Here is a 26,928-nt window from a genome sequence, read left to right as displayed (position 1 = left end):
CCACTTGGTGTCTGCAATCGAGTACACTACCCCAGCATCTAACCACTTTATGATCTCCTTTTTCACGACCTCTTGCATGTTTTGGTTCAATCTCCGCTGATGTTCAACACTCGGCTTGTTGTCCTCCTATAGTTGAATTTTATTCTCACAAATACCAAAAGGAATACCCCGAATATCGGTTATGGTCCAACCAATAGCACGCCTATACTCGTGCAAAATCTCCACTAATCACTCAATCTGTTCCTCAGTCAGTAATACTGAAACAATCATTGGAAATGTCTTGTTCGGACTAAGGAACGCATACCTCAAGTATGCTGGGAGCTGCTTAAGCTCAAGCTTTGGTGGCTAAACAATAAAAGGCTTAGCTGGTGGAGTATTTCTATTTGTAAGGTGAATATCAAGCTTTCTTGGGAGGTAGAACCCAGACCCTCAAGCGCATTTATAGTTTCCACGTAGCCCTTCATATCATAAGCATCAAAGTTTACCAGAATAACAGCAAGAGCTTCTCCTAAAATTTCCAGAATAGCAGCAAGAGATTTTCCTAAACTTTCTTCTTCCATTTTATGTTCGACGGCATCATTAATCCCGTCAAACGAATCAATAACCGAGATACTCTCATAAGCACTTGGCAACTTCATCCCCTTACTTGCTTGGAAAGTCGCCTCTTCACCATTTACTCGGAACTTAATTTCATTCTTTTCAGAGTCCATAAGCGCTCTGCCCGTGGCAAGGAATGTCTTCCCAAGATGATGGAAATATATTTGTCAACCGCACAATCCGGAATAATGAAATCAGCAGGCAACATGAACTTACCCACTTGTACTAACACAGCATCTATAACCCCAGCTGGCTTCTTGATGGATCTGTCCGCCATTTGTAATCGCATAGAAGTCGGTCTAGGCATTCTCAATCCAAATTGCTTGAAAATAGCATGGGGCATTAGATTGATACTCGCCCCATTATCACACAGAGCACCAGCGAATACATGAAGATAAATATCACACGGAATGGTAAATTCCTCTAGATCTCCCTTCTTCTGAACTGTGGTGGAAGCAATAATTGAACTCATGCGGTGAGTTAAATTCACTGTCTCTTGTTGAACAAACCTTTTCGTCGTAAGCAGGTCTTTCACAAATTTAGCAAATCCGGTCATCTCTTTCACAACATCTAAGAATGAAAAATTCACCTTTAACTACTTCAACTGATCATAGAACTTTTGACACTTAGCATCATCATTCTTCTTGGCCAACCTCTGAGGAAAGGGAGGTTTTGCTTTGTACATCTTAGTCAAATGGCGAAGATCCCCTTTTATCGTCTGTTTCTTTGTATCAGCAGCAACCTATGGAATATCAACAACTTTTTCTTCACCACGAACCTTATTATCCACAATAGGCACATCAGGCTGCACCTTTTTTTCCTCATTAATTGGATCTTGATCAACCACCTTCTTGTCAGCACTTTGAAATATTTTATTTCTCCTCGTGCTAATAGAAAAAATATGTTCCACACCACCACCATTCTTCGGGTTTGGAATAATATCACTAGGAAGTCCTCCTTTCTTAGCAAGATGTTGTTCTCTAGAAAGATCACGCATTTACTGTCCAAGGTTTTGCTAAGGGGGACCCTCTTGATATGTACCCTCATGGCATTGGTACATTCCAGGCAGCATGCCTGAGATATCTTCATAAACGTTCACCTTCTTCGCCTCTCTATCATCCAATCTATTCATCAGTAAAGAGATATTAGTGGCAAGCTATGTCAATGTTTGCTGCGTCTCCTGGCTATCCTTCACAATATTTTGGATCAATGGTGTCCCAAGTGATAACCCATCAGAATTACTCGAATGCCATACTTGACTATGTGTAGTCAGTCGGTCAAGTATATCAGTAATATTAGCATAGGACTTATTCATAAAACACCCGCCAGCAGCATTATTGGCTATTACATGGGTCATAGGATCCAACCCTCTGTAGAACTTCTCCTTCAGAATGTGATTTGGGAAACCATGGTTCGGACTCCTATCCAATTATTCTTTGTACCTCTCCCAAGATTTAAAAAGTTTCTCCCCATGACTATGTTTGAACTCGTAAATCTAATTACGAATTTCAGCTCTTTTACTCGGGAGATACCACTTCCTGAGAAGAACTTTGACCATCTCTTCCCATGAAAAAATAGAGTTTCGGGGAAGCTTTGTGAACCATTTTCTCGCTTCTCCGGCTAAAGATGTTTTGAAAAGTTTCAGCCGAACAGCTTTTTGAGTCACACGCCTTTGGATATGATAAGAACATACCTCCAGAATGTTTGTTATATGTAGCTAAGGATCATCATCGACTGCATTCCAAAAGTATCCCTCTTGTTTAAGCATATGATTAAGGTATTGGTCAAACTTAACAGTAGTAGCAGTCACCCTTGGATGAATTATTGCAAATGCAAAGTTTTCATCTGCTTCTGATTCATCAGCCAAAACGTTGTCGACTGGAAGTTCGTTGTTGACCATGATCACCTGGTTTACAAGGTAGCAAATAAGGTGTGTTGGAATAGGACAAAGACTTTAAGAAAAGTAAACACTATTTATTAATTTCAAAACCGTATTCCCCGGCAACAGCGCTAAAATTTGATACGCTCAAATTACACCTTTTAATAGCGTAAAGCGGATGATGTCAAATATAGTAACTCAATAAGGTTGGGGTCGAATCCCACAAAGAATATGGTGTGAAAAGTTTACTAAACAAGTATTATACTAATCTTGCGGTCCTGGTGTATTCTATAAAAAAGGTTTTATGAGAGTTTTGGTTTGTGGACTAATTTAAAGCGACTAAAATTTAAAGTTGTAAATATATGGGTAAAAAGAACCAAGGTTGTGCCCCCGTCAGATAAAGTGTATGATCATGGGTCTTGATCTTGATATACTTCTAATGAATCGTTTGTATGGATGCACTTAACCTCTATGTGAATCTAGACTATTTCCCAATAAAAAAATATTATTTCTTTCTATGCTTTTTCAAAAGATAAGAAAGTATGCATGAAGAACGGTTAATTATGTCAAGTAAATTTCTCTTATTCCTAAGTGAATTTATGAAACAAGGTTTAAAGCCTTGAGTTCTCGTTATTGTTCTTACCAAACCCTAGTTATTTTCCCAAATAAACCAAAGTTTATGGCGTTAGCTAATGTTTGCAACCACTAACTATATGAAGAAAACGAAGAACAAATAAATCCTAACAATCCATTATGCATGTAACAATTAGAATCCCAATCACAAAACACCTATCCTTGGGTTCACAACCTTAGTAAAGGTGTTTAGCTACTCATGGCAACAAGAAAACAATAAAAGATTGAATATTGCATAATTGGATTTTGTATTGAACTTACGAATAAAACTTGAAAGTAAACAAATGTAATTGTCTGGAAAATCTTCAATTGTACTAAAAACCCAAAAGTAATTCCTACAAGTCTAAAACTCCTGATGTCTGTAAAATAAAACCTAAACTGGTATTTATACAAGTTAAACTCTAAATAATTAATCCTAATCCAGTTCCAGGTCGGTTTGCAACCCTACGGGTCTTCTTTCGATTTTGACGGTCGTCGAATTGTTGACGGTGCATGACGACGATCTGATGACAAAATTTCACTTTGCAGAACCTCAACCATGTTTGCACTTCGACGACCGTCGATCATGTCGACGATGCAACTCGACGGTCTGATGACACTTTTCACTTTGTAGGATGTATGTCGACGATGCAACTCGTCGGACTGTCGAACATGTTAACGGCCCGTCAATCTACCAGCTCTGCATAGCGTCGATCTTCCTTAGCTGCAAGAACTCTCCATGCATTTCTACGAACAAAATGACGGACCGTCGACATGACGACGGTCCGTACTTAGTGCACACCAGTACAGAATACCTTGATTTCCTTGTTTTAACTTGTCGAGCATTCTAACTTTGAAATACCTGCACAACACACAAAACACATCAAACTAACACAAACTTACTCGAAAACAAGTAAACTTAGAGTTAAAAAGCATTAGATGTGTCATAATTTCATGGCACATCAGGCGTCAATCGCTGCATTCTGCACGATAGCAGGTGAAGATTTAGATTCCCTTGCAGATAGACTGAGTCCTTCATTTGAAACCTGCGATAAGATGGAAACCTTATACTCCATAGCATAATAGCACTTTTATCATTTATCATAGCTCGTAAGGTTTTTTCCATGATAACCAGAACTTCAGCTTCACTTTGTAGTAGATCTAATTCACTCATCCCTTGTTTAGAGAAACACCCATCTGACTGTGCAGACGAGTTGTCAATGTCTTTGTTGGAGAGTGAATTACTTTGACATGCAGTTCGATCTATCGTTTTGGTATTTGGGTTGATTGAGCTAGAGGCAGTCAGGGAAGCTATGAATTTTTTGGAAGTGTGACTTTTGCGAATTCGGGAGGAGCCGGAGATTTGAGGCTTTGAGGAGAGTGTAGACAGATTATTGTTGGTGAGATTTGAGGATTGATCCCTAGAAGTTGTTAGGGACGAATTCTAGTGAGGGAGAGACAAGGAGAAATTCAGCAAGGTTTCAGATTAGTGGGAGGAGAAAGAAACGAGAGACACGTATTAATGGGAATATTTTGGCAGTTGAGTAGGATGGTACGTCGATGACTTGGAATTTGTAACAATTTCAAGATTTATACAATAATTGAGTATACTGCTAGCCTGAGCCTCAAAGACCAGGTCTCTGGGCTGTTTCATGATAGATTTTGGCAGAAACTCTGAAATGTGCACTGTCTCGTATGCCAACTTTGCCTTCCAAGACTGCTATGCATGTACAACTGTAACAGTGTAAAAATGAGTTAGATGCTTGCTGAAAAACACTTTACTGCATTGCAGCTCTCCCCTCTACATAGCCAAAAATATTTTGGAGGCTTAGTTAGGCTTGATCAATCCCAGCTCCAAACAATTTCTTTCCAAATGCTCCCTACTCAACGCTTTTGTGAAGATTTCAGCAACTTGGTCCTCTATCTTGCAGAACTCCATACGTATCAAAACCTTTTCAACATTATCACTTAGAAAGTGATGTCTAACATCGATGTGTTTGGTTTGTTTATGGTGAACTGAATTCTTGGCCATGTTCAGTGCACTTGTATTGTCACATAGTAAAGGAACACAGTCAGTGAGAAGACCGAAGTCTTCAAGTTGTTGCTTGATCCACAGCAATTGAGCACAACAAGAGGCATCAGCAACATAATCGGCTTTGGCAGTTGAGAGAGAAAATGAGTTCTATTTCTTCGTACCCCAAGATATCAGACACGATCCTAGAAAATGAGCCATTCCGGTTATGTTTTTTCTATCGACCAATTAACTAGCATAGTCAGCACCTGTATATCCAACCAATTCAAAGCTGTCTCTTGTGGGATAATAAAGGACAAGGCCTGGTGTTCCCTTGAGATATCTCAAAATTCTTTTGGCAACCTTCAAGAGATATTCCTTGGGACTTGACATGAAATCTAGCACATAATCTGACACTAAATACTATATCAGGCCTGCTAGCTGTTAGATACAGAAGATCCTACGATACCCCTGTACATTGTCTCATTTATTGGATCACCATATTCATCCATATCAAGTCAAGTGGCAGTAGCTATCGGAGTGTCGATAGTCTTGGCATTCTCCATTTCAAAACGTTTGAGCAACTCCTTGATGTACTTCTGTTGACCGATCATAGAACTTTTTGGGGTCTGATTTACTTGTAAATCAAGAAAGAAGTTCAGCTCACCCATCATGCTCATCTCGAGTTCACTTCCCATAAGCTTTGCAAAGTCCTTACACAGTGAATCACTTGTGGCTCTAAAGATAATGTCATCGACATACACTTGTACAATCAACAGACTTCTTCCTCTCTTCTTCAAGAATAGAGTGTTGCCAATCTTTCCTCTGGTGAAACTATTTTCAAGAAACAATTTTGACGATCTTTCATACCAAGCTCGAGGGGCTTGTTTCAGACCATATAAAGCTTTGTCAATTTTGAACACATGTTCTGGATGTTCATTATTTTTGAAACCAGGAGATTACTTGACAAATACTTCTTCCTTTAAATACCCATTTAGAAAGGCACTCTTGACATCCATTTGGAACAGCTTGAATTCCATATAGGATGCAAAAGCTATTAGAATCCTGATTGCCTCCATTCTGGCCACAGGAGCAAACGTCCCATCATAGTCTATTCATTTTTCTTGATTGTAGCCTTGAACTACCAGTCTTGCCTTGTTTGTGGTGGTATTCCCAAGCTCGTGAAGCTTGTTACGGAACACCCATCTGGTGCCTATCACAGTTCTATCAGATGGTCGAGGAACCAGGTACCATACCTTGTTTCTTTCAAATTGATGAAGCTCTTCTTGCATAGAAGCTCTTCTTGCCTTAGATCTGGTTTGAATGCCTGAGTTTACAGGAGTAATTACATTGTGAAGAGGTTAAGATCCTCTGAGCTTCCAGGTGGATGTTCGAACTGCAGGAATAGATAGACCAGCTTCTTCATTGTTGGATCCGTTGTTAGCATCCATTGATCCATTTCCACCACTTCCTTGATCGACTTTCGGAGTTCCTAATACATCAACTGTCATTCTATGCACAGCCTCTAGGTAGTGATCTGAGAGACAAGTTCCTCTGCTTCCTCTGGAGAATTATCAACATTTTCTTCATCGACTAGTTTGATTTGATTCATCAGCTCAATCTTCCCATTGGAGATTTCAATATCTTCATCTGGAACTTTTGGAACAACTCCATCTTCCTCTTCATCATGTGGAACCCTGACATCCCCTTGAAAGCTAGACTCGTCGAAAATTACATGCACACTTTCCACCTCATTGTTTGCTCTTTTGTTGTAGACTTTGTATGTTTTGCTATAAGAAGAGTACCCGAGGAAGATACCCTCATCACTTTTGGCATCAAATTTTCCCAGAGCTTCCTTGCTGTTATTGAGTACAAAGCATTTGTAGCCAAAAGCTCTTAAGTAAGTCAACTTGGGATTTCTTCCATTTAACAGCTCGTATGGAGTTTTTTCAAGTAGATACATGATCATACATCTATTTATTACATGACACGCAGTGTTCACGGCTTCCGCCCAGAAAATATTGGACACCCTACTGGCTATTAACATTGTTCTTGCCATATCTTCAAGAGTTCTATTTTTTCGCTCCACAACACCATTTTGTTGAGGTGTTCTAGGGGCAGAAAATTGTGACTGATGCCATTGTCAGTACAAAAATTATCAAACTAAGCATTATCGAATTCAGTCCCATGATCAGATCTAATGCTCGTGATAAAGGTCCCAAGATTTACTTGGATCTTCTTAACAAAGGCGTGAAACACAGGAAATGTCTCATTTTTACTTTTTAAGAACAAGGTCCAGGTGAACCTAGAGTAGTCATCAACTATTACAAACATATATTTCTTTCCTCCTCTGCTGGGTATTCTTATTAGTCCGCAGAAGTCCATATGAAGAAGTTCAAAGGGCCTCGAGGTACTTGCTTCTTTCTTGGGTTTAAAGGAGATCTCACCTGATTCCTTCTTATGCAAGCATCGCAAGTATTGTGATCCTTAAACTTTGACTTTGGTAATCCACGAACCAGGTCTTTCACAGAAAGTTTGTTTAATAACGAAAAGCTCGCATGCCCCAGTCGTCTATGCCAGAGCTCAGGATCTTCCTCAATCGCACTCAGACAGGTCAAATCACTTCCGTCTTGGGAGCCAAAGTCTGTGACATACACATTTTTTAATCTCATGGCAACCAAAACCACTTCACCAGTTTTGAGACTTGTGACTGTGCAAGAGCAAGACAGCAACTTGACTTCATTTCCTCTGTGACAAATTTGAGACACGCTTAACCGGCTATATTTCATACCATTTATGAAGTATACATTTTCTATGGCATGAGCAAGTGTTCTCCTGAATTTGCCTACTCCAAGAATGTACCCCTTCTTATCGTTTCCAAAGGATATACTCCCACCTTGAAAAGTTTAGAGTGAGAGAAAGTTGTCCTTTTCACCGATCATGTGCTTTGAGCAGCCGCTATCCATGTACCATTTTTTACCCCCTCAATCTGTTTCATTCTTGACTTTCTCATCTATACCATCTGGATCTGACTTGGCCATGAGTGACACTATTGACTCGTATTCATTATATGCTTTCTTGGGAATCAAATTCGTTTTGCTGGATCTCTGTCCCTTCTAATCATCATTTGAAACTTGCGGGTGAAATGTTCCATGTCGGACCCATCATTTGCCCGTGGTGGTGTTGTCATCGAGTATCCTTCTTCTGAGTTTAGTGGAGCACCCATTAGACTGAGGATCCTTTCTAGGTGTTAGCCTTTTAGAAAGGGCCTTCTCTGATACCAATTGTTATAAGTTGTGCGTTCACCATAAAATATGGAGGGACCTGGTTGTGTACCAGTTGAACCAGGTCCCTTGCACTATGTAAAGGACACAAGATTTTACCATGAAAAATTCCTTACTCAAGGGATAAAAAATCATGACCTATCCCAATAGGATTTCAACTCCACTACATGACCAACTTCAGGTTACAACTCTATCATAAGCTAGGAACTAACTCACATAATCCTTCACCCTTACAATAACGCTTATGCAACGTAGGAACTAACCCCCGTAGTCCTTCCACACTTGTAATACTCCGATTGCAAGCACCTTCACTGGACTAACTCTAGCCAAGGACCACTAATACCCCTAGACTAACTTTAGCCTAGTGTACCACTCAAAGGCTTGCGGAAACACACTTCCAGCAAGCTGACTTTGAGACTTTTAAATGCATATAAGCAGCTTCTCAAACAAGAGGAGTAGGTTTATAATTTAAGTAAAAATAAAACAAAGCTTAAGACAAACTAAGAGACTTGGATATCTTCAAAGTTAGCATCTGGTCCTGCAGTTTGTTTTCAGCTCTGTTAGTTGTATTGGTATTTGTTCTTCTTTTTTAAAGCATGATAGTATTAAGATTATGTGTAAGAATGCATGCTAATAGTACTCTGAAGTTCATATACACATCTGGATGGCATTTCTGTATATATGTCCACATTAAGCATCAGAAAACCATGAAATCTTGCCTTAGTATTTGCGTATTATCTGAAAAATGAAAGCATGTCTTATCTGTTGTGAAGTAATTTGGTAATACTGGGATCAGTTCCATAAGAGTGCTAGTTGGATAGTTGTTTGTCTCTGAATATTTGAATGTCATGTTTACCTTGTCGGCCCTGTCTCTTCAAATGTTTACATAGTTGCATTTTTCTGAACAAAAACATGTTCTACATTTTCTTGTCAAAATGGTGTCTGAGGATATAGTGTTTTCAATAGGCTTAAGTCATCAACAAACCCTCGTACTTGTCCATAAAATCCATTTAGACCCACCAACTGAGAATCCTACCATTTAAACCCTTCAAAATTACTTTTACTGTGTCGCTTGGACACGTCGGGCCAGCTTGGCACTGTGCGTGTTACACACTGCTCATGAGAGCGTGAACTACGTTAATAATGTTGTTGACATGGGCCCCAATGACAAGTGTCAACGAGAGCAAAAACAATTAAAATAAAACACAAATCTCTATTTCTCCCTTGTTTCATCATCACTTCACCCGCCATCATTGACTGGCTCCACCGCCATAATGTTATATCCCGTGTTTTCACACGTTTGGAGAAACTTGAATTATATTGGATTCTTGAGATATAAGGTCAATTTGATATTTTGTTGAACATAGGAGTTATGCATGAAAGAATAGAATCATGAAAGTGTGGGACAAGGCTAAGGGTAATTTTGAAATTTTGGAAATTAGTTTCGGGAATTACAAAATGTGATTTATAAGTTATTGGGCTCAAAAATTTAATTGGAGTTGAGGCCCAAAATAGGGGTCATGGCCGGCCATACAAGGCCTTGATCCAAGCCCAATTTTAGTTGGTCATGTGCTTGGTCATGTGACCAAGCCCTTCAATTACATATATCATAGAAGACTTAAGGAATTAGAAGATAAGAACAACAAAGAAAAAAAAAAGAGCAAGAGGTTTCGGGTTTGCCTTGGAAATTTAGGTACCAAAAATATTGCTTCAAAAATTCATTTCTTGTTGATTTCCTACTAGGTCAAGGTTCCTTTGTATCTTGGTGTAGTTGGTTTGGAGTGGGGAGCATTAGAATCTCCAAAGTGATCATATATTCAAGTGAAGGAGACTTGAGGAGAAGGTGAGAATTCATCCCTTGTCTTTGTGTTATTAAGCTTTGTTTGTGTTATAGTATATGGAAATGTGTTGATTGTATGAAGAAATGGAATTTTGCAAAATGGGTAGGTTGTATATGGGTATAGCCGTGTATATACATGCCTTATATGCTAATGAAGATTTGAATTCATGTTGTATTCTAGTTGTGATTGTGATGAAATGCATATGGGAATTGAAAGTTGGATGAATTTAGTTGATATGGAAAAATAAGCATATGGCCGCGTGGTATATTGGATTTGGAATAGAAATGAATTAAGTTGTTTAGTGTATTGGAGTGTTGTTGTAATGCTTGATAAGTAAATGAAGTTAGAATGATATAAGTTTGTATTGAATTGGAATGTAGAAACTTATGTCGTTTTAGTATGATTTTCCGACATTAAGGAAATGAAGTTGTTTGGTTGCTAATAGTGATGATCATTGATGAATTTGGAAGTTGGAAACTTGTTATGAAGTTGTATGCCAAAGATTTGATGTTTTGCATAAGTTATGACTTTGGCGGAAAGTTGTATATTATGTATATCGAGTGTATATCTTGAGGAAAACGATATGAAATGTTTCTAGAACTATATGGTGATGATCATGATTGTTGTTGAATGTGAAATTATTGATCTTAGTTGAAAGTTGGGTTGAATTGAAGATTATGTCAACTTGTGAGAAAAATGACTAGTTGAAGGATATTTATGTTTTTAATGTTCATTGTTGATATTGTTGTTGTCGTTTGGGTTGTTGTTGATGATTTATAGCCGAGTTGAATTCTCGGGGTGCTATATGTATAGGGGAAGTGCTGCCGAAATTTCGGTAGCCAAATATGCATTAAATTGGAACTTTGGTATTCATAGCTTATAATTGGTAAACTTGACCAATTGCAGTTTTTCGACGAAACGGGAAGTGAATTTGGAAAGGCTTAAGGAGCGTGAAAGGTATGTAAAGCAACCCTATTTCTTCCCTTGGCATGCCCTTAGTGAGTTAGGGTCGGATCCGGGCCTCGAAGGACCTCTTGGCCCTCGGAATCCGCAAGACAAAATTTCAGTTTTTCCTTCAGTAGAATTGAATCATTTTTGATACGTTTTTTTCTGGAATTATGCAATTTTGCTCTAAATTACTCAGAAAGTCATAGAATGTCTGTATAACCTTTTTAGGTGATACTATATGCTTAGAGGGCAAAATTTGATCCCGCCGCCTTATTTGTCCCGAGGCGGGCCCACTATTTCCGGGTTTGCCCCTAATTTGCTAAAGCTTACTTTTTAAGCGATTTTTGAAAGAAATGTTTTGATTACCCTACTAATCGCTTAAAGAATATTTTTTTAAATATTCTATTAAATCTTATAAATTATTTTGACACTCGGAATGACTTCAGGGAGGTTATATTTCTGTAAATTATTATGATATCCGAATTGTATTAATTCTGATTTCGTCCGACTCCATTTGATTTGTTTGTCTTTGCTACGCTTCATCGAGTCTTTGAAAACATTTATGATATTTTTAAATTGCATTAGTTTCTCACTACTCCATTCGTGGATGTCCCAATGTTCCCCACACTGAGCCCGGGCCAGGATATGTTGTCAAGCGTAATTCTCTGCATTGTTCGCCGCGCCCCGATGTGAGGGGGCAGGTATACGCGTACATGGGTCTGTGGAGTATGATGTGCCATGTCCGCCTATTCTGATCTGATCTGTTATGGCCATTCTGATATGACATTTTATGATACGGGGCCACGCCCCTTTTTCTGATTCCTCTGTATTGTGGCACCAGTGTCGGGAGGGTGACCACGTTCTGTCTGCCGAGTCCCGTGGCAGGGGCCGGATATGATATGACATATGTTTCTGTACACATTCTGTCTGTTTTGGAAATATGCATTTGACACTCCGGATTTTGTACTCATTTTCTGTAACCATTATGATTTGATTTCTGTGATTTCGCTTTACATATTCAGTACATATTTCGTACTGACCCCCTTTCTTCGGGGGCTGCGTTTTCATGCCGCGCAGGTACAGACGACAGGTTTGCTGATCCGCACGTTTAGGATCCCATTTCTGCTATTTGGGGCGCTCTCTTCTACAGAGCCCATCTTTTGGTACAGTCTGTCACTGCTATCTGGATATGTACTTTGTTCAGGGTATGACGGGGCCCTGTCCCGTCTTATGATTATGATATGTTCCGTAGAGGTCTGTGGATACATCTGTGTGGGTTCTGTACATATGTTTGGGATGTTTTGTTTTATGACAGCCTTATCGGCTTCTGTGTGCCAAGTCTGCTTTTCTGCTAAATTCTGTAGCGTCCCCTAGTATTATTATTATACTATTATTCTGTTAATATGTTAATCTGGGTATCGGGTACGTATAGGTGCCCAGCTCGGGCACTGGTCGCGGCCCACGGGGTTGGGTCGTGACACATAACCACCGGATTTAGCACCAAACCATCATGGTTTTCCTCCAGCACCAAGCCCACCTATCTCCATAATATTTTTTCTCTTCAAAAATTTTGAAGCCACCGATATTTCACTTCTTGATTGCTCCACTAACACCTTACAACCACATAATCAAAATTAAACATCACGAGCAAAAAAAAGTTAGATAGCCCATCTATAAACATAGCTTAATATCACCAAAATAAGAAATTGGGTGTCAGAGATCCACCGCCGCCATAACTGCCTCCACCAAACCACCATCATCTCCGCCAACATTCATTTAAAATTAGTCAATATTCGTCTGTCAAAAATCATACCGCCCTGTTATCACTATATATATATATATTCCATTTTTTCTCAAAAAATAACTTTGTTCAATTTTTTTCAAATATAAAACCTCTAAAACATCAAGTCATACACCATACACACCACCTCGACACTCCATTTCCACAACCCTCACCGAACGAGGACGAAGAAGAACCAGAAATACTTGAATTATGTTAGTATCTCATGATTGAAGAAAAACAATGAAATTTCTAATGAATTAAAATGGAGAAAGGAGAGGGATTTGTGGATAGACATGAAAGAGATTAAAAAAGTGAATATACATATATATATATATCAGTAAAGATAGAGGATTGAAAAGGGAGAAGAAATTGGGAACCTTGGTCATCAATGGCAGATGAAAGTGTGAAGACGAGAGAAAAAGGGATTGGGAACATGAATGAGGAGAGAGATAATTGCCTTTCTGTTTTTGTTTTTTAATTTCAATGTTGAAAAAACAAATATCTTTGTATTTGTTTTTATATTTGTATTATGTGGAATTAGACACCACATGTCTCTTTTTCATTGGCTTTTTTTACCACATTAGCAGAGTGTGAACTACACGCATCGTGTCTTACTTTTGTTTAAGCTAGGGGTGTCTAAATGACACATTTTGGGTAGAAGTTAAGTGTTTAGATGGTACTGGGCTCAGTTGGGGTGTCCAAGTGGAATTTCTGGACAAGTTCAAAGGTCTGTTGATGACTTAAGCCTTTTCAATATAAAAGATGTGTATGGAAATCTAAATTTGAACAAGGTGCAATATGCTCTAAATTTGAGCTTTGAATTCTGTCTTGTTAAGCTGTTATGCATAGGGTGTATATCAAGATATACAGAGATATACATTCTATATACATACACCTCTGGTATATATATATATATATATATATATATATATATATATGGGTTTGTATATCAAGTATAAACTTGGTATATCACTCATCTGAACTTGGAAATTTCATCCTGCGACTTTTTTATTATAATGGTTTGGGCCTGTTTCCCACTTGTTTTCCTTCTTGGGCCTTTTTCCTAATATGTTGTGTACTGGTACGCATTTAGGCTTGTTTCTTGTACAATTTCTCTCTAATTTGGGCCTGCCTTTTATCTGAATTTGTACATTTGTATGTATGGGCCTGACTTTTGTCTTCATTAATTTATTCATGCACTAAGTTATATATGATGAGTATATGTATGCTATTATAGTTGTGCCTCTTTTAAGATTCTTGTTACATTATGTACTAAGTCCAGGTGCCTTCCAACCATATTTCCCTTTTTCCACTCTTTGTTTGCATGGGAATTTCATACGGGCCATTTAGGCCATTCCTGTCGATAAACTCGTTGGGCCAGAGGCCCAACTCTTCTTTTCTTGATCGAGTCTAGATAGTCGAAATGATTGAAGGCCCAGCTATCGGTGAAAATGGCCAACTGGTAGGCTTAGGTAGGCCCACCAGCCTAACCTTTCTTTGTTTTATCTATTTTCATTTTTTGTATATTAGTTGTATATTGTAAACAACATTTGTAAATATTAAAACCCCAATGTGATTAGAACTTAGGGAATTCACGTAGGAGTTAGTATTTTTTCTCAAAAAAGAAAGGTTTTTTTTTTTCAAAATGATAAGATCACGGTACAATATGATTAATCACATGCAACTTGATAAAATTGGGACTTCACAAAACCTGTTTTAAATATGAGTAGATAAATACAATAAAGATTTGGATTAAGTGATTGACTTGGGCCATATGCCTCTTTTAAACTGAAAAACGTCCAGACCATTTGTACTTAATAAAATTGGGATATGATTTGGGGCCTTAAGACCATAATAAATGGATTGAAACTGCATCTCGTTTTGCCCCTGTTGGACCTTAAATGGCAAAAAATGATGATTTTCTGGGCTAATAAAATTGGACCTATTTGGTACGGCTTATAGCAGAAAGAACAAGTTTTAAACAGACTCTACTTGAACCTTAATTTGGGACTAAATTAGCTTTGGTTAGATGATGTTGACTTAATTGAGCTTTAATGAAACCAAATAAAAAACAAGTGAAGTTTTTTACTTATATCCATTAAAACCTATACCATTTTATAAGAGGGCTATACTCCATTTATTTTTCTATATATATAATAAAACTTATAAGGACTAAAATCATAACATTTGGACCAAGTTAGTAGCAACTCTACTTGAGAGGAATCTTGAGTATGTTTTGGTCGGAAATGAAGTGGTTTCCCCTTATAATATTTTAAAACCAAGTCTCTTTCCTTGAAGGGTATTTTTTGCCAAAACAATGGAATTTTATGATTAGCATGACAATTCTACAGGAAAGAAAATATTTTAGCAAATAATCACATTAATCACACATTGAAGCTTGTAGGTCAATGGTAGTCTACGGATCCTTAATAATAGAGTGTTTAAAACCTTCCCTAGGGGATCACCAGAACCCTTACCTCGAACTATGGTTTAAAAGGATGTTTCTCTTGTTTGATAAACCATTTTTATCTGATTTTCCTAATTTCCCTTAATAAAATTAGGTGGTGCCTCTAAAAACATAAAATACAAATAGGGTCCACAAGTTCTTAGTAGCTTTTATGCACCCGCGTAAAAGTGAACTGTAACACTCAGAAGATAGAGGTCGTGAAGACTTGGCCAATACCATAAGGTTCGGAGTTTTCTGGGGTTGGCAGGATATTATAGGAGATTTGTAGAAGAGATTCTCCTCTCTTTCAGCACCACTGACGAAGTTGACTCAGAAGGCAGCCAAGTTTCAGTGGACAGATGCTTATGAGCAGAATTTTCAAAAGTTGAAGAACAGACTGACTTCAGCGCCAGTTTTAGCACTTCCAGAGGGATCAGAGGGTAATGCTATCTATTGTGACGCCTCGAGCGTCGGGTTGGGTTATGTGTTGATGCAGCACAGTAAGGTTATTGTTTATGCTTCGAGGCAGCTGAGGAAGCATGAGAAGAACTATCCGACCTATGACTTGGAGTTAGCTCAAGTGATTCATGCACTTAAGATTTGGAGACATTATTTATATGGTGTCCATGTTGATGTTTGCACAAATCATAAGAGCCTTCAGTATATCTTTAAGCATAAAGAGTTGAATTTACGTCAGAGGCGATGGTTGGAGTTGTTGAAGGATTATGTTGTTTATATCCTATACCATCCAGTAAAGGCAAATGTAGTAGTTGATGCCATTAGCCGCAGATCTATAGGTAGTTTGTCTTACTTGCGAGCAGATAAAAGGGAGTTAGCTCACCAGCTTCATCAGTTAGCCAACCTAGGAGTTTGATTATTGGACTCAGGTGATGCAAGAGTTACAGTTCAGGATACAGACATCATCCTTGGTAGCTGAGGTTGAGGAACGCCAGTATGAGGATTCTTCTTTGATTCAGTACAGGAATATATCCTCATAGAAAAAGAAGTCACCCTTTGAGATTTTCGGAGACGGAGTTCTGAGGTATCGAGGCAGATTGTGTTTTTCGAATGTTGCAAGGTTACGTCAGCAGATTTTGGTAGAAGCTCATTATTCCCGCTACTCCATGCATCCAGGGTCGATGAAGATGTACCATGATATCAGAGAGATTTACTGGTGGAATGGTATGAAGAAGGATATAGCAGAGTTTATGGCCCAATGCCCTAATTGTCAGCAGTTAAAAGTTGAGCATCAGAAGCCTGGTGGATTGTTGCAGGATATAGAGATTCCAAGTTGGAAATGGGAGGCAATTAATATAAATTTCATTACAGGCTTACCTCGTTCCCAGTGTAGGTTTGATTCGATATGGGTGATTGTTGATAGACTTACAAAGTCAACACATTTTCTACCTGTCAGGACTACTTATTCCATTGAGGATTACGTGAGGTTGTAAATTAAGGAGATAGTATGACTTCATGGTGTTCTAGTATCTATTATTGGAGACATAGGTGCACAATTTACAGCTAACTTCTAGAAAACCTTCTAGAAAGAATTGGGGACTCAGGTAAACCTTAGTATAGCATTTCATCCCCAGACAGACGGGCAGGATAAGCGTACTATTAAGACGTTTTAGGATATGTTACGAGCATGTGTGATAGACTTCGGGGGTAGCTAGGATGATCATTTGTCGCGTATTGAGTTCGCGTATAATAATAGCTACTATTCCAGTATCCAGATGGCCCCGTATGAAGCCCTATATGGGCGGAAGTGTAGATCTCCTATCGGGTGGTTCGAAATCAGAGAATCAAGGTTGATAGGACCTGAATTGGTCCAACAGGCAGTGGATAAGGTTAAGCTCATTTAGGAGAGGTTACTAGTAGCTCAGAGTCGCCAGAAGTCTTATGCAGATAATAAATGACGATACATGGAGTTACAGATAGATGATTGGGTGTTCCTGAAGGTGTCGCCTATGAAAGGTGTCATGAGATTTGGTAAAAAGGGAAAGCTTAGCCCTAGATATATCGGACCTTACAGGATTATACGTAGAGTAGGCCGAGGAGCCTATGAGTTAGATCTACCTTCATACTTGGGGTCTGTACATCCAGTCTTCCATGTATCCATGCCCCGTAAGTGCATCGGAGATCCTTCCATAGTTTTACCCGTGGATGATGTCCAGGTTACAGAGCAGTTATCCTACGAGGAAGTCCCTGTTACTATTCTAGATCGCCAGGCTTGTAGGTTGCGAACCAAATATGTAGCTTTCGTAAAAGCACTCTGGAGAAATAAGAATATAGAGGAGATGACTTGGGAAGCCGAGAAAGATATGAAGTCTAGATATCCTCATTTGTTTCCGATCCCAGAGCAGGCTCAGGCTACAATACCATCATCTTCAAGTTTGCATTATATTGTCAATTATTTTATTGGTCGTGTGAGGCTATTGTTGTTATTGATTGTTATTGCCCTATGTGGCATTGCACTATGTTGTTGGGCTGTGTGGCAGGTTGGTCGTAATATGATTACAGAGGAGACTCTGTCAAAATTTCCATAGACTTCTGAGAGTCTAACATTAGAGGACGAATGTTTCTAAGGGGGGGAGGATGGTACACCTCGTAAGATATCGTGTCGTTTGCATCGTAAGTAAACTAAAATGAGTCGAAGGTATTATGAATTTTCTAAAAGGTTAGGGAATGGTCATAAATGAGTTATAAGTGGGTACCTAAAGGTTCGGGATCATGCGAGTTGAAGAAGATACGTTTCGACGAAGTTCGAGAAGTGTAAGGCATAATCTACATCGTTGATGGCCATCTGCGTCACAGATCATGGTCGCATATGAGAGCCCATGGATAAAAAGTTTCTAGAAATTTCTGGAAATGGTTTGCGAGGCCATCTTCAGCCGCAGATGCCAACACAGATCAATGTTAGTGGTAGTCTTTATATATATATATATATATATATATATATATATATATATATATATATATATATTTCGTATTCTCCTCATGTAATCTCATTTTCCTCATTTCCCTTGACCTCTAACACCTCTAGAAACCCTCTCCAACATAGCTAATCAATCCCTAAGCAAAATCAAGGATTAAAATAGAAGAATCAAGTGTTTAAAGTTTCCAAAGTGTTGTTGAAGCTTGTTTCTCCTCTTTGTAGTAGCTTTGGAGGATACTTCAAGGTGAAGTAATCTTGGAATTGAAGTGTTCTTGAGTTCTTGAGGTAAGATTCCATCTTATTCCATGTTTATGAGTTTATGTGATGGTTATACTAGGTTTGGAGGGGAAGAAGTTGGAGGGAAGGTTCAAATATGAACTTGAGTGTATGTTGAGTTGTAATTTGCTTTGAGCCATGTTGTTAATGTGTTTTGAGCTAAAATCTTGTTGGATGGATAGTAGTAGATGTTGAGGTTGTTATACTTGGTGTATTTGGAAGAAGGAAGTATATAGGCGTCGTATGCGAAGCATATATCGGACTATTTTCTTGTACATCTTTAAATATTGATGATATGAGTATAAAGAGGATCATATGAGGTTGTTGTGTTGATTGTTAGATGTATTGCGATGGTTAAGAAATAGGGGAAATGCTACCTATTTCATTTTACAATCGATTTATCGTTTGATATACTAATACAATCTAAGCTTGAAAATGCCTTCCTTGTTTATAGGATCGGAGCATTAGTTCGACGGATGCGTTGTGGGATTGTGTTGACGACTTGAGGTATGTTAAGGATAACTTTCCTTCATTTGGCCTGATCCTTATGAATGAAACGTAAACGTAACGCTACTCCATAATAATTCCATTGTTAGCAGGTAGAGATGTTCTGTGTTGATTCATGTTCTACTAATACTATTCTTAGCAAGTCTTTCTCCAGATTCAGTATGCTTCATAGAGTCACATGTTGATGAAAATGCCATCTCATAACGATGTTCGGAGGTGTAACAACCTTACGTCACTTCGATCGATTCAGGATATACTCTTATCGTATTCATGCATTGCGTATATATGTACATACTATGACCCCACAAGCGTTATCTACGCGTATACTTATATTATATCTATATGGGTTATGGGGAAGGCTACGGCGTTATATACGCACTACCACCTGATCAGCTAGTCATATGTTAATGATGATGCCCACAGAGGCTGATATGATACGACGGGATGCCCACAGAGGCTTGATAGGCGTTATATACTCATATATATATATATATATGAGCTGGAGATATATACGCATATATATAGTATTTATGCATATCATTGGCCCTCAAAGGCAGTTCAGAGATACATGTGCAACCCTTTTATCCTATGTACTTTCATGTCTTCTTTATGTTACTTTCTTGCCTTACATACTCAGTACCTTGTCTGTACTGATTCCCTTGTCGCCTGGGGGATGCTGCGTTTCATGCCCACAAGTCCAGGTAGACAGGTTGACGACCCATCTGAGTAGGTTGTCATCCAGCTGATATTGGAGCACTCTACTCGTCCCGGAGTTGCTATCGTGTTTTCTTACGTTATATTTTGTTGTACATATGGGTATGGCGGGGCCTGATCCCGACCTTATCATGTCATGCACTCTAGTAGAGGCTTGTAGACAGTTGTGGTACAGTAGACGTTATATGGCCCTCTCGGCCTATATTTTGTTGTATAGGTATTCATGATGGCCTCATCGGCTTGTACAGTTTGTCCAGCGTGGCTATATACGTATGTCCTTTTAGGCTCACTCTTTTTCAGTATAGTTCGCTGATGATCTAGCAGGTTACCATCTGATGACCCTCGTGGTCCACCCTTGTGTACGATTATGTTATGGAAGCATGCTTTAGCGATGCTCGGCTAGTAGGGCTCGGGTGCCCGTCATGGCCCTCCAGTTTGGGTCATGACAGTTCCTTTCTATGGTTTGTCTGCTATCTACGGCGGCAGCGTTTACACCGGTAGGAATTGCGAGGACTCCGCTGGGAACCGTGAATATGACCTGCGAACCAGACGCGATGGCTTGTCTCGTCTGATCCATCTCCTCCATCATCGAGTAATATCGCTCCCTTAGGATCTACATTGCCTCACCACCAGTCTCATCGATGGGAATGTCGTCTTCGGTGGTGCGGCGGTCCTGCCCCCTCCTATTACATCCTCGTTTGGATCTTGAGCATGTAAACCATCCAATGGTACTTGGAGGGGCACGCCGTCCGGACCTAGCGGAATGTTGTCCGGATTGTTTCCGGTATTCGTGTTGTCGTTTGCTCTTGTCATACCTGAAATGGATATTTAGGAAACCACAAAATTCAAGCAAAATAAGTAAGACAAACGATGGTCACAGTGACAAACACAACTGTCCTGGCCCCACAATGGGCGCCAAACTGTTTACCTGAAAAACTGTTCAGTTGAATTTGTGTTCGTGGTCAAGGACACATGGATCAAAATGACCAATAAATTACTACAGTATGCAACTAAATTGGACAAAAATGAAATAAAGCAAAGCAAGGTTAGGAATAGCCTGAGTCTCGATTGAACCCGGTACTAGTTCCTCCGACCAAGCTTGTGACAGATAACTTAGCAAAGTAGAAAAGAACTTTAAAATGGAGCAATTGTATATGGGAGTTATGTATTCTCTTCAATTTCATGACCTTACAACGGGAATGACAATCCCTATTTATAGTAAGAGCTAGGGGCACATATTCCATGTATCATGCCTCTACCCATAATGAATATTAATTGGATAATAATAATCATGAGCAATAAAGAGGACCATTAAGCCTAACAACACCAGGAGATAACGTCTAACCCAATTTGTAGCGGCAGCCCGTTGAGCTCTCTTCCGGAGCTATTCCAACAGTCTCCCGGACTGAGCAGTTCCTCAACTTATCCTCTAAGCCACGTGGCTTATCGGTATTGTTCCAACTGTGTTGTACGAATTTAGCCCGATACAATTTCACCACAATTGTATTCTTTCTTGCGATTATAACCACGAAAAATGTATATGTATAAATTAAGAAGTACAGTAATTAACTTGGACAGAGGCAAAAAGCTGAAATACCCATCTCTGCCTAAAAAAACAAAGGGAGTACGCCCTTTATGTCAGAAAAGTCTAACAAGGGGTATCCAATAATAATAGCTCCTCAGTCCTGTGATGGGAAAGGGAAAGCCCAACGATTCCATAACCACAGCCTTCACAAGACTGACACCAATAATAGCACATAAATGGCCATTTTGTAAATGCCAGTCCAGTGCTCCAGAGATCATTTGACTGGGGCACGTTTGACCAGTCCTTTTGCTATACCCTACACATATATCCCACATACATGTTTCCTCACTACTCTATTTTCTAGTCTAGCTAAATCAAAATTACAAAGAAAGAGTAATTATTTCATAATGGTCTTGTGTGCCTATTATAAGAAATACTATCTACTTATCATCAAGCTTTAGACTGATATGGAAAGAAAGTAGTTAACATCTTTCTGTCTATTGAGTTTTGAACTTTGGTTCTCCATTGTGTGTACTCATTTCACCCTTGGATGCAATAGGTGTAACACAACATATTGTATAATTTCATATGTAGGGTCCAGAGAGAGTGGTTTTAGGCAACCTTATATATACCTTTTGAAGGTAAAGATGTTATTTCTGATAGACTCTCGGCTTAAGTAACTCATATCAAAAATCAAATAGGTAAAGCAAATACATTAGTAAAGAAGTCATACTGACAACAACGGAGAAGAGAACAATAGCAACAACAAATAATATGATAATTACCGAAGCAGAGAAAACAACAAATCATACTAAAATCGAAGAATAAGCTAGTAGGGGATCTGAGTAATAATAACAATACTAATAAGGAACTAAACATCTACCTATTAATCTTCTACTCTAATCACATGTGTACAAAATCATATACAATCGTACATCTATAAAACTAGTAGCGGTTTTTAGACATTGGAACTTTTAATTTGCTCTGACTCAAGAGTATGACCAAGTGGTCAGTAAAAGTTAGTGCAAAACTTGGAAATCACAATTCAAATTTCAATAGAAATAAAAGAAACTAGTTTATTCCTTCCCATTTGTACGGCGAAACCTTCATGGGCAGAGTAAACTCCATACATGTATAATGTATTAATAAGAGATAACAAGTATTCAATAAAATAGTCGTTGATACTTAGAAAATAACAATAGGCATTCAATGAAATAATCAATGTGCTTACAAGCTGGCTTCCGACATCATGTGAAATATAGCTCTTTGCCAAGGGTGGGAAACAGGTATTTGGCATTATTTGCTGCCAAATACCATTTGGCACAAACATCCAATTATTGAAGACAGTAAGACCAAATATTTTAGTAAGTATCAACGAAATGAAGTTAGAGACCATAGAGAAAGTGTACAACAAAAGAGTAAATGGATTAATGAATAGTTTTACAAACAAGCCTTTAATTTGATATTACATGAGAGAGAGAGAGACAGACACACATCTTACGTGGAATATTATCCACAAAATGACACAAGATACATGATGAATTAATTAAGCCATTAATTAATGATAATCAGCTCATCACCTATATATACAAACAATTGTAATTAATTAGTCTCTCTCTGGCTATACCAATATGTGTTTTACTATGTAGGTGGAGGTGGTTGGTGGTTGTTGTTAGCAGCTAACGAAAGGATAGAATTGGCAAGTCTATTAACAGAATCAACAAGACTATTGATGCCTTGTCGATTAATCTCAGCTTTGGATTCCTCAATTTGCAGCCTTCTTTCATGTAAGCTCAACATTTCTCTGTGCCTTCTTTCTTCTCTTTCTTCAGAAGCCTGAATAGTCTCTGCTATAATGGCAGCACTTTTGAAGATTGCAGACCCAACTTCTTGCAAGTTGTTATTACCACTACTTGTTCCAGCTTCTCCTTGATCTCCTTTTCTTCTTCTCTTGGCTGGTGAATCTGAATGCTCACTTCTATCACGTTCTGAGCTATCACACATCTCCAAAACATAAACACATGTAAACCAAACCATATATCAACACTAATTAAATGTATATATATTAGGTGTCCACTAATCTTGAGTGGTTAAAATTAAACAGTCAAATAGTCAACTTTTTTCCTGGTGTAAGATTTGTCATAAATGCAAGGTCCAACTCCAAACAACAACAACTAATACCTTAATTATAGGTTGAATTCATCGGAAACAATTTAAAAAAAAAAAAACACCTTAATTCCAAGCAAGTTGAGATTAGCTGTATGAATTTTCACGGCTTATTTCGCTCAATTCAAACTCCTAATAAAATTTAAGAAGTACAAAAATAAAGTTTTCTGCATTTTTAGTGAAATGTAATTTAAGGTCTAGTTCTACAAGGCACTAAACCCTGCCAACCGCACCCAAGAGGCCAAGAGAGATAGATACAAAGAGAAGAGAGCTAGAAAATGAATTCAATATACAAAGGAGGGCAATAAACAAGAATGATATGCAGGCTGTTCAGAACACTATACTAGTACTAGGATAAATGACGAGTCTTGAAAAATTCATTGGCATGGATGGATAACATACTTTTATTAGCTTAAATATACCTAAAAACAAAGAGTTTATTTATGCTTTTGGGGAGTACACTACTAATTTATTGCTCAACAAAATAAAATTTATGATTATTCCATGTAGAAAGGAGGAAAAGGACGTCCAAATTATAACGGAAGTCTAGAAAGCAAGATTCTAATGCAATACAGATGAGGGAAACTAACTTACCTTCATTGAAGATATCAAGTGATCACAGTTAAGTTACCAATATAGACAGTACATCCAAGTAGGACTTGAATGCTATTAGATGCAAATGAGAATGGACTTCCCAATAGTACTACTAGTTGGTGAATAGTGACTATACAATCAATGTACTAATAAATGTGTTTGATTCTTATTAATTTACTTTCCCATATAATAAAAAATGCGAGAGAAAGAATACCTACTGTGGGTAAAGGTTGAGTGTAAGGAAGATTAGGTGGCTGAGGTGGTTGTTGTTGTGCTATTGCTGGTGGTGATAATAGTTGTGGTGGTGGTGGAAGTGGCAAAGCTGCAATTTGAAGTTGAATGGGGGGTTGTTGTTGCAATGTTGGAGACAAAGAAGTTGTGCTTGGATTGTAAGAAGTACCACTACCACCAATAAGCACTTTTTGACCTCTTTTGTCCACAACTTCAACTAATGCCTCGTAAATCTCAGGCAACATATTAGTAGGCAAGTTCTTTTCTTTCCTTTCATTCCTCTCAATCTTCCAATAAGACTGCATATTATTACTTCCATCCCCTTCAGCTAATTTTTCAGCCACTCTTCTTTCGTATTCCCTCACTTTCTTGAAATCTCTCATGAGATTATCCCACTTGTCATTACACTGATTTTGGCTCCTTAAACAACCATTTCTCCAACAATAATCTTCCACCCATTTCCATCTTAATTCTCCTGGTTTATTCCCTCTTTCACTATCTTGTCTTTTCATTCTCCTTTCATCATCCATCTTTTTTGCTTCTATAAGAACCATTGTTTCTTGCACTGTCCAATTCCCTTTCCTATAGTCCCTCAACATAATGTTACTACTTCCTCCACTATCCATGCAAAAAAATCAACTTTAGGCAAAAAGGAAAAAAAAAGGTCTTTTCCTTTGGCTTTTTGTGGAGGAATTTTTAAGTTGGTGCTTCAAGAAAAGGACAGGGTCAAATGAAGGTTTTATTTACATGGTTCTAAGGTTTAAATCATGTGGATGGTTTTGAAATTTGCAAATGGGAATGATGAGAAGCAAGTAGTAGTAAAAGTGAAGTGGCAGCTGCAGTAATCACCATAATCTTTTCTTCTACCTTTTCTTAAAAATTAGCTGTCTTTATTGAAAGCTCCTAGCTAGATCCCCTAAAAATTGTCAAAAGATCTTGAAAAGTAAAAGTTCAAATCTAAAACTACTTATTTCTACCACTAATATAAGTTGTTCAGAACAAAATGAAAGAAGTAGGAGATGATGTGGTCATTTTTTCTTTTATTTTGGGAGAGATAAAGCAAGAAACAATTTGATAAATTATAAGAAAAGGCCAAACAAATCCATTCAAACTGACATATTTACAACCCCAAAAAAATTTCTTGCAGAGGGAGGTGAGTGAGATGGGATTTGAGGGAAAAGGGCTTAATAGTCATTTGCTGCATGGAAGAAAGAATTTGATGAGCATAATCACACATGAGGCTAAGCCAACAGTCATCATAACACCAAGATCTGTACAGGCATATATATAGCTTATAGGGAATTTTATTAGGTGACTTTTGTTTGACATTACTTCAGAATTTGATTTATTCTTATCCATAATATCTTCTATAATTTTTGAAAATTGAAATACTCAGCCTGAAACATAACTTTTTAATTATTTCTCTATTACATTTCCGTCAATAAAAAAATATTTTAAATATACATTTTTTCTGATAGCTATAAGGACATTCGGGTCATTTAAAAAGGAGTACTTTTTACCAAACACACTAACTCTTTATTACTGTCAGCACTTCGCTATCCAAACACATAACTGCTTATTTATGAAACCAGTTTTAGCACCTAAAAGTATTTTTCGACACTTACTGTTTATCATCTAATATTAATGGTCTAATTCATTATCACAAAAAAAAAAAATAGTCTAATTCAAACGGAATCCCATTTTTAATCCATTTAGTCACAAACACATGACGCATCGAAGGAACCAATACGAACAAATTCGAAGTTCAGAAAAGTTTTTGAACTTTGTTCATTTCTTGGCTGAGAAGTCATTATTAAACTGATTTATGTTAATACTTGTTGCTGGAATTGAATTTGTGCCAAAAACAAAAAAATTGTAGATCGTTGTTGTTGAATGGTCATCAGAACTGGAGTTGAATTTTAAATTCTAAAATTTATTGGGAAATTATTGGGTGTTTTCGAATTTGGGTTTTGAGGTATTTTTTATTTTAAAACATAATTGTACAAGGAATTCGAATTATAACAATCGAGTTTTGCTAAACTTTTTAATTGTTATATATACTAGTTAGAACTCTTGAGATGTTTCCGGTTGAAGTTTGGTGGTTGCTGAAACTTGATGATCTTGTGCTCAGTGAAGTCGACTCCATCATTGCTGAATTCAATTGATGTTTAGTTGTTTGATTAACCTGGATATGTTGGGTTATTGTGCTTGAGGCTTGTAGACTAATAATTAGTATCACTTATTTAATTAAAGGTTTTACATGTGTCATCTCATAATTCAGTTAAAAACATGCACATTATTAACCCAAAAATTGATATTAAGAGCAATTAAGATCTAATAGGTGAAAGAAAATGCATTTTTAACTCAGAAAATTTAACATTAAGAACAACTGAATTCGATAAATAGAAGAATGACAAATTAAATTCACTTTTATTACGTTAAAAACAAAATTAAAAATAGTATGATTTGACCAATTGACTTCCTAGAAAAAAGACAGCAAATAAAGTACAAATATAAAACAATGCAATTACAAGGTACCTTAGTGGGGTTTTCTTCCCGTAGTTAGACACCCTAAACAT

At 37.8% G+C, this 26,928-nt stretch overlaps 2 protein-coding genes across 2 annotated transcripts; both read right to left on the bottom strand.

The window, feature by feature from the left end:
• Positions 1-673: 673 nt before the first annotated feature.
• LOC132607924 (uncharacterized) lies at positions 674-1,153 on the bottom strand. The gene has a single exon (XM_060322006.1). The coding sequence runs from the start codon at positions 1,151-1,153 to the stop codon at positions 674-676; it is 480 nt and encodes a 159-aa protein (XP_060177989.1).
• Positions 1,154-22,764: 21,611 nt separating this feature from the next.
• LOC132606270 (trihelix transcription factor ASR3-like) lies at positions 22,765-25,601 on the bottom strand. The gene is made up of 2 exons (XM_060319683.1): positions 24,337-25,601; positions 22,765-23,362 (listed from the first exon to the last, which is right to left on the bottom strand). The coding sequence occupies exons 1-2, from the start codon at positions 24,973-24,975 to the stop codon at positions 23,000-23,002; spliced, it is 1,002 nt and encodes a 333-aa protein (XP_060175666.1). The 5' UTR covers positions 24,976-25,601; the 3' UTR covers positions 22,765-22,999.
• Between the last annotated feature and the right edge of the window lie 1,327 nt (positions 25,602-26,928).

Source organism: Lycium barbarum, chromosome 8 (assembly GCF_019175385.1).
Source record: "Lycium barbarum isolate Lr01 chromosome 8, ASM1917538v2, whole genome shotgun sequence".
Lineage (NCBI taxonomy): Eukaryota > Viridiplantae > Streptophyta > Magnoliopsida > Solanales > Solanaceae > Lycium > Lycium barbarum.
Note: the sequence above shows the minus strand (reverse complement) of the source record. Positions and strands in the feature narration are given on the sequence as shown.

Coding starts and splice junctions, on each gene's coding strand:
- LOC132607924 (XM_060322006.1), bottom strand. CDS start 1,153: ATGACCGGATTTGCTAAATTTGTGAAAGACCTGCTTACGACGAAAAGG.
- LOC132606270 (XM_060319683.1), bottom strand. CDS start 24,975: ATGGATAGTGGAGGAAGTAGTAACATTATGTTGAGGGACTATAGGAAA. Junction 23,363..24,336: donor ACACTCAACCTTTACCCACA/GTAGGTATTCTT, acceptor TATGTTTTGGAG/ATGTGTGATAGCTCAGAACG.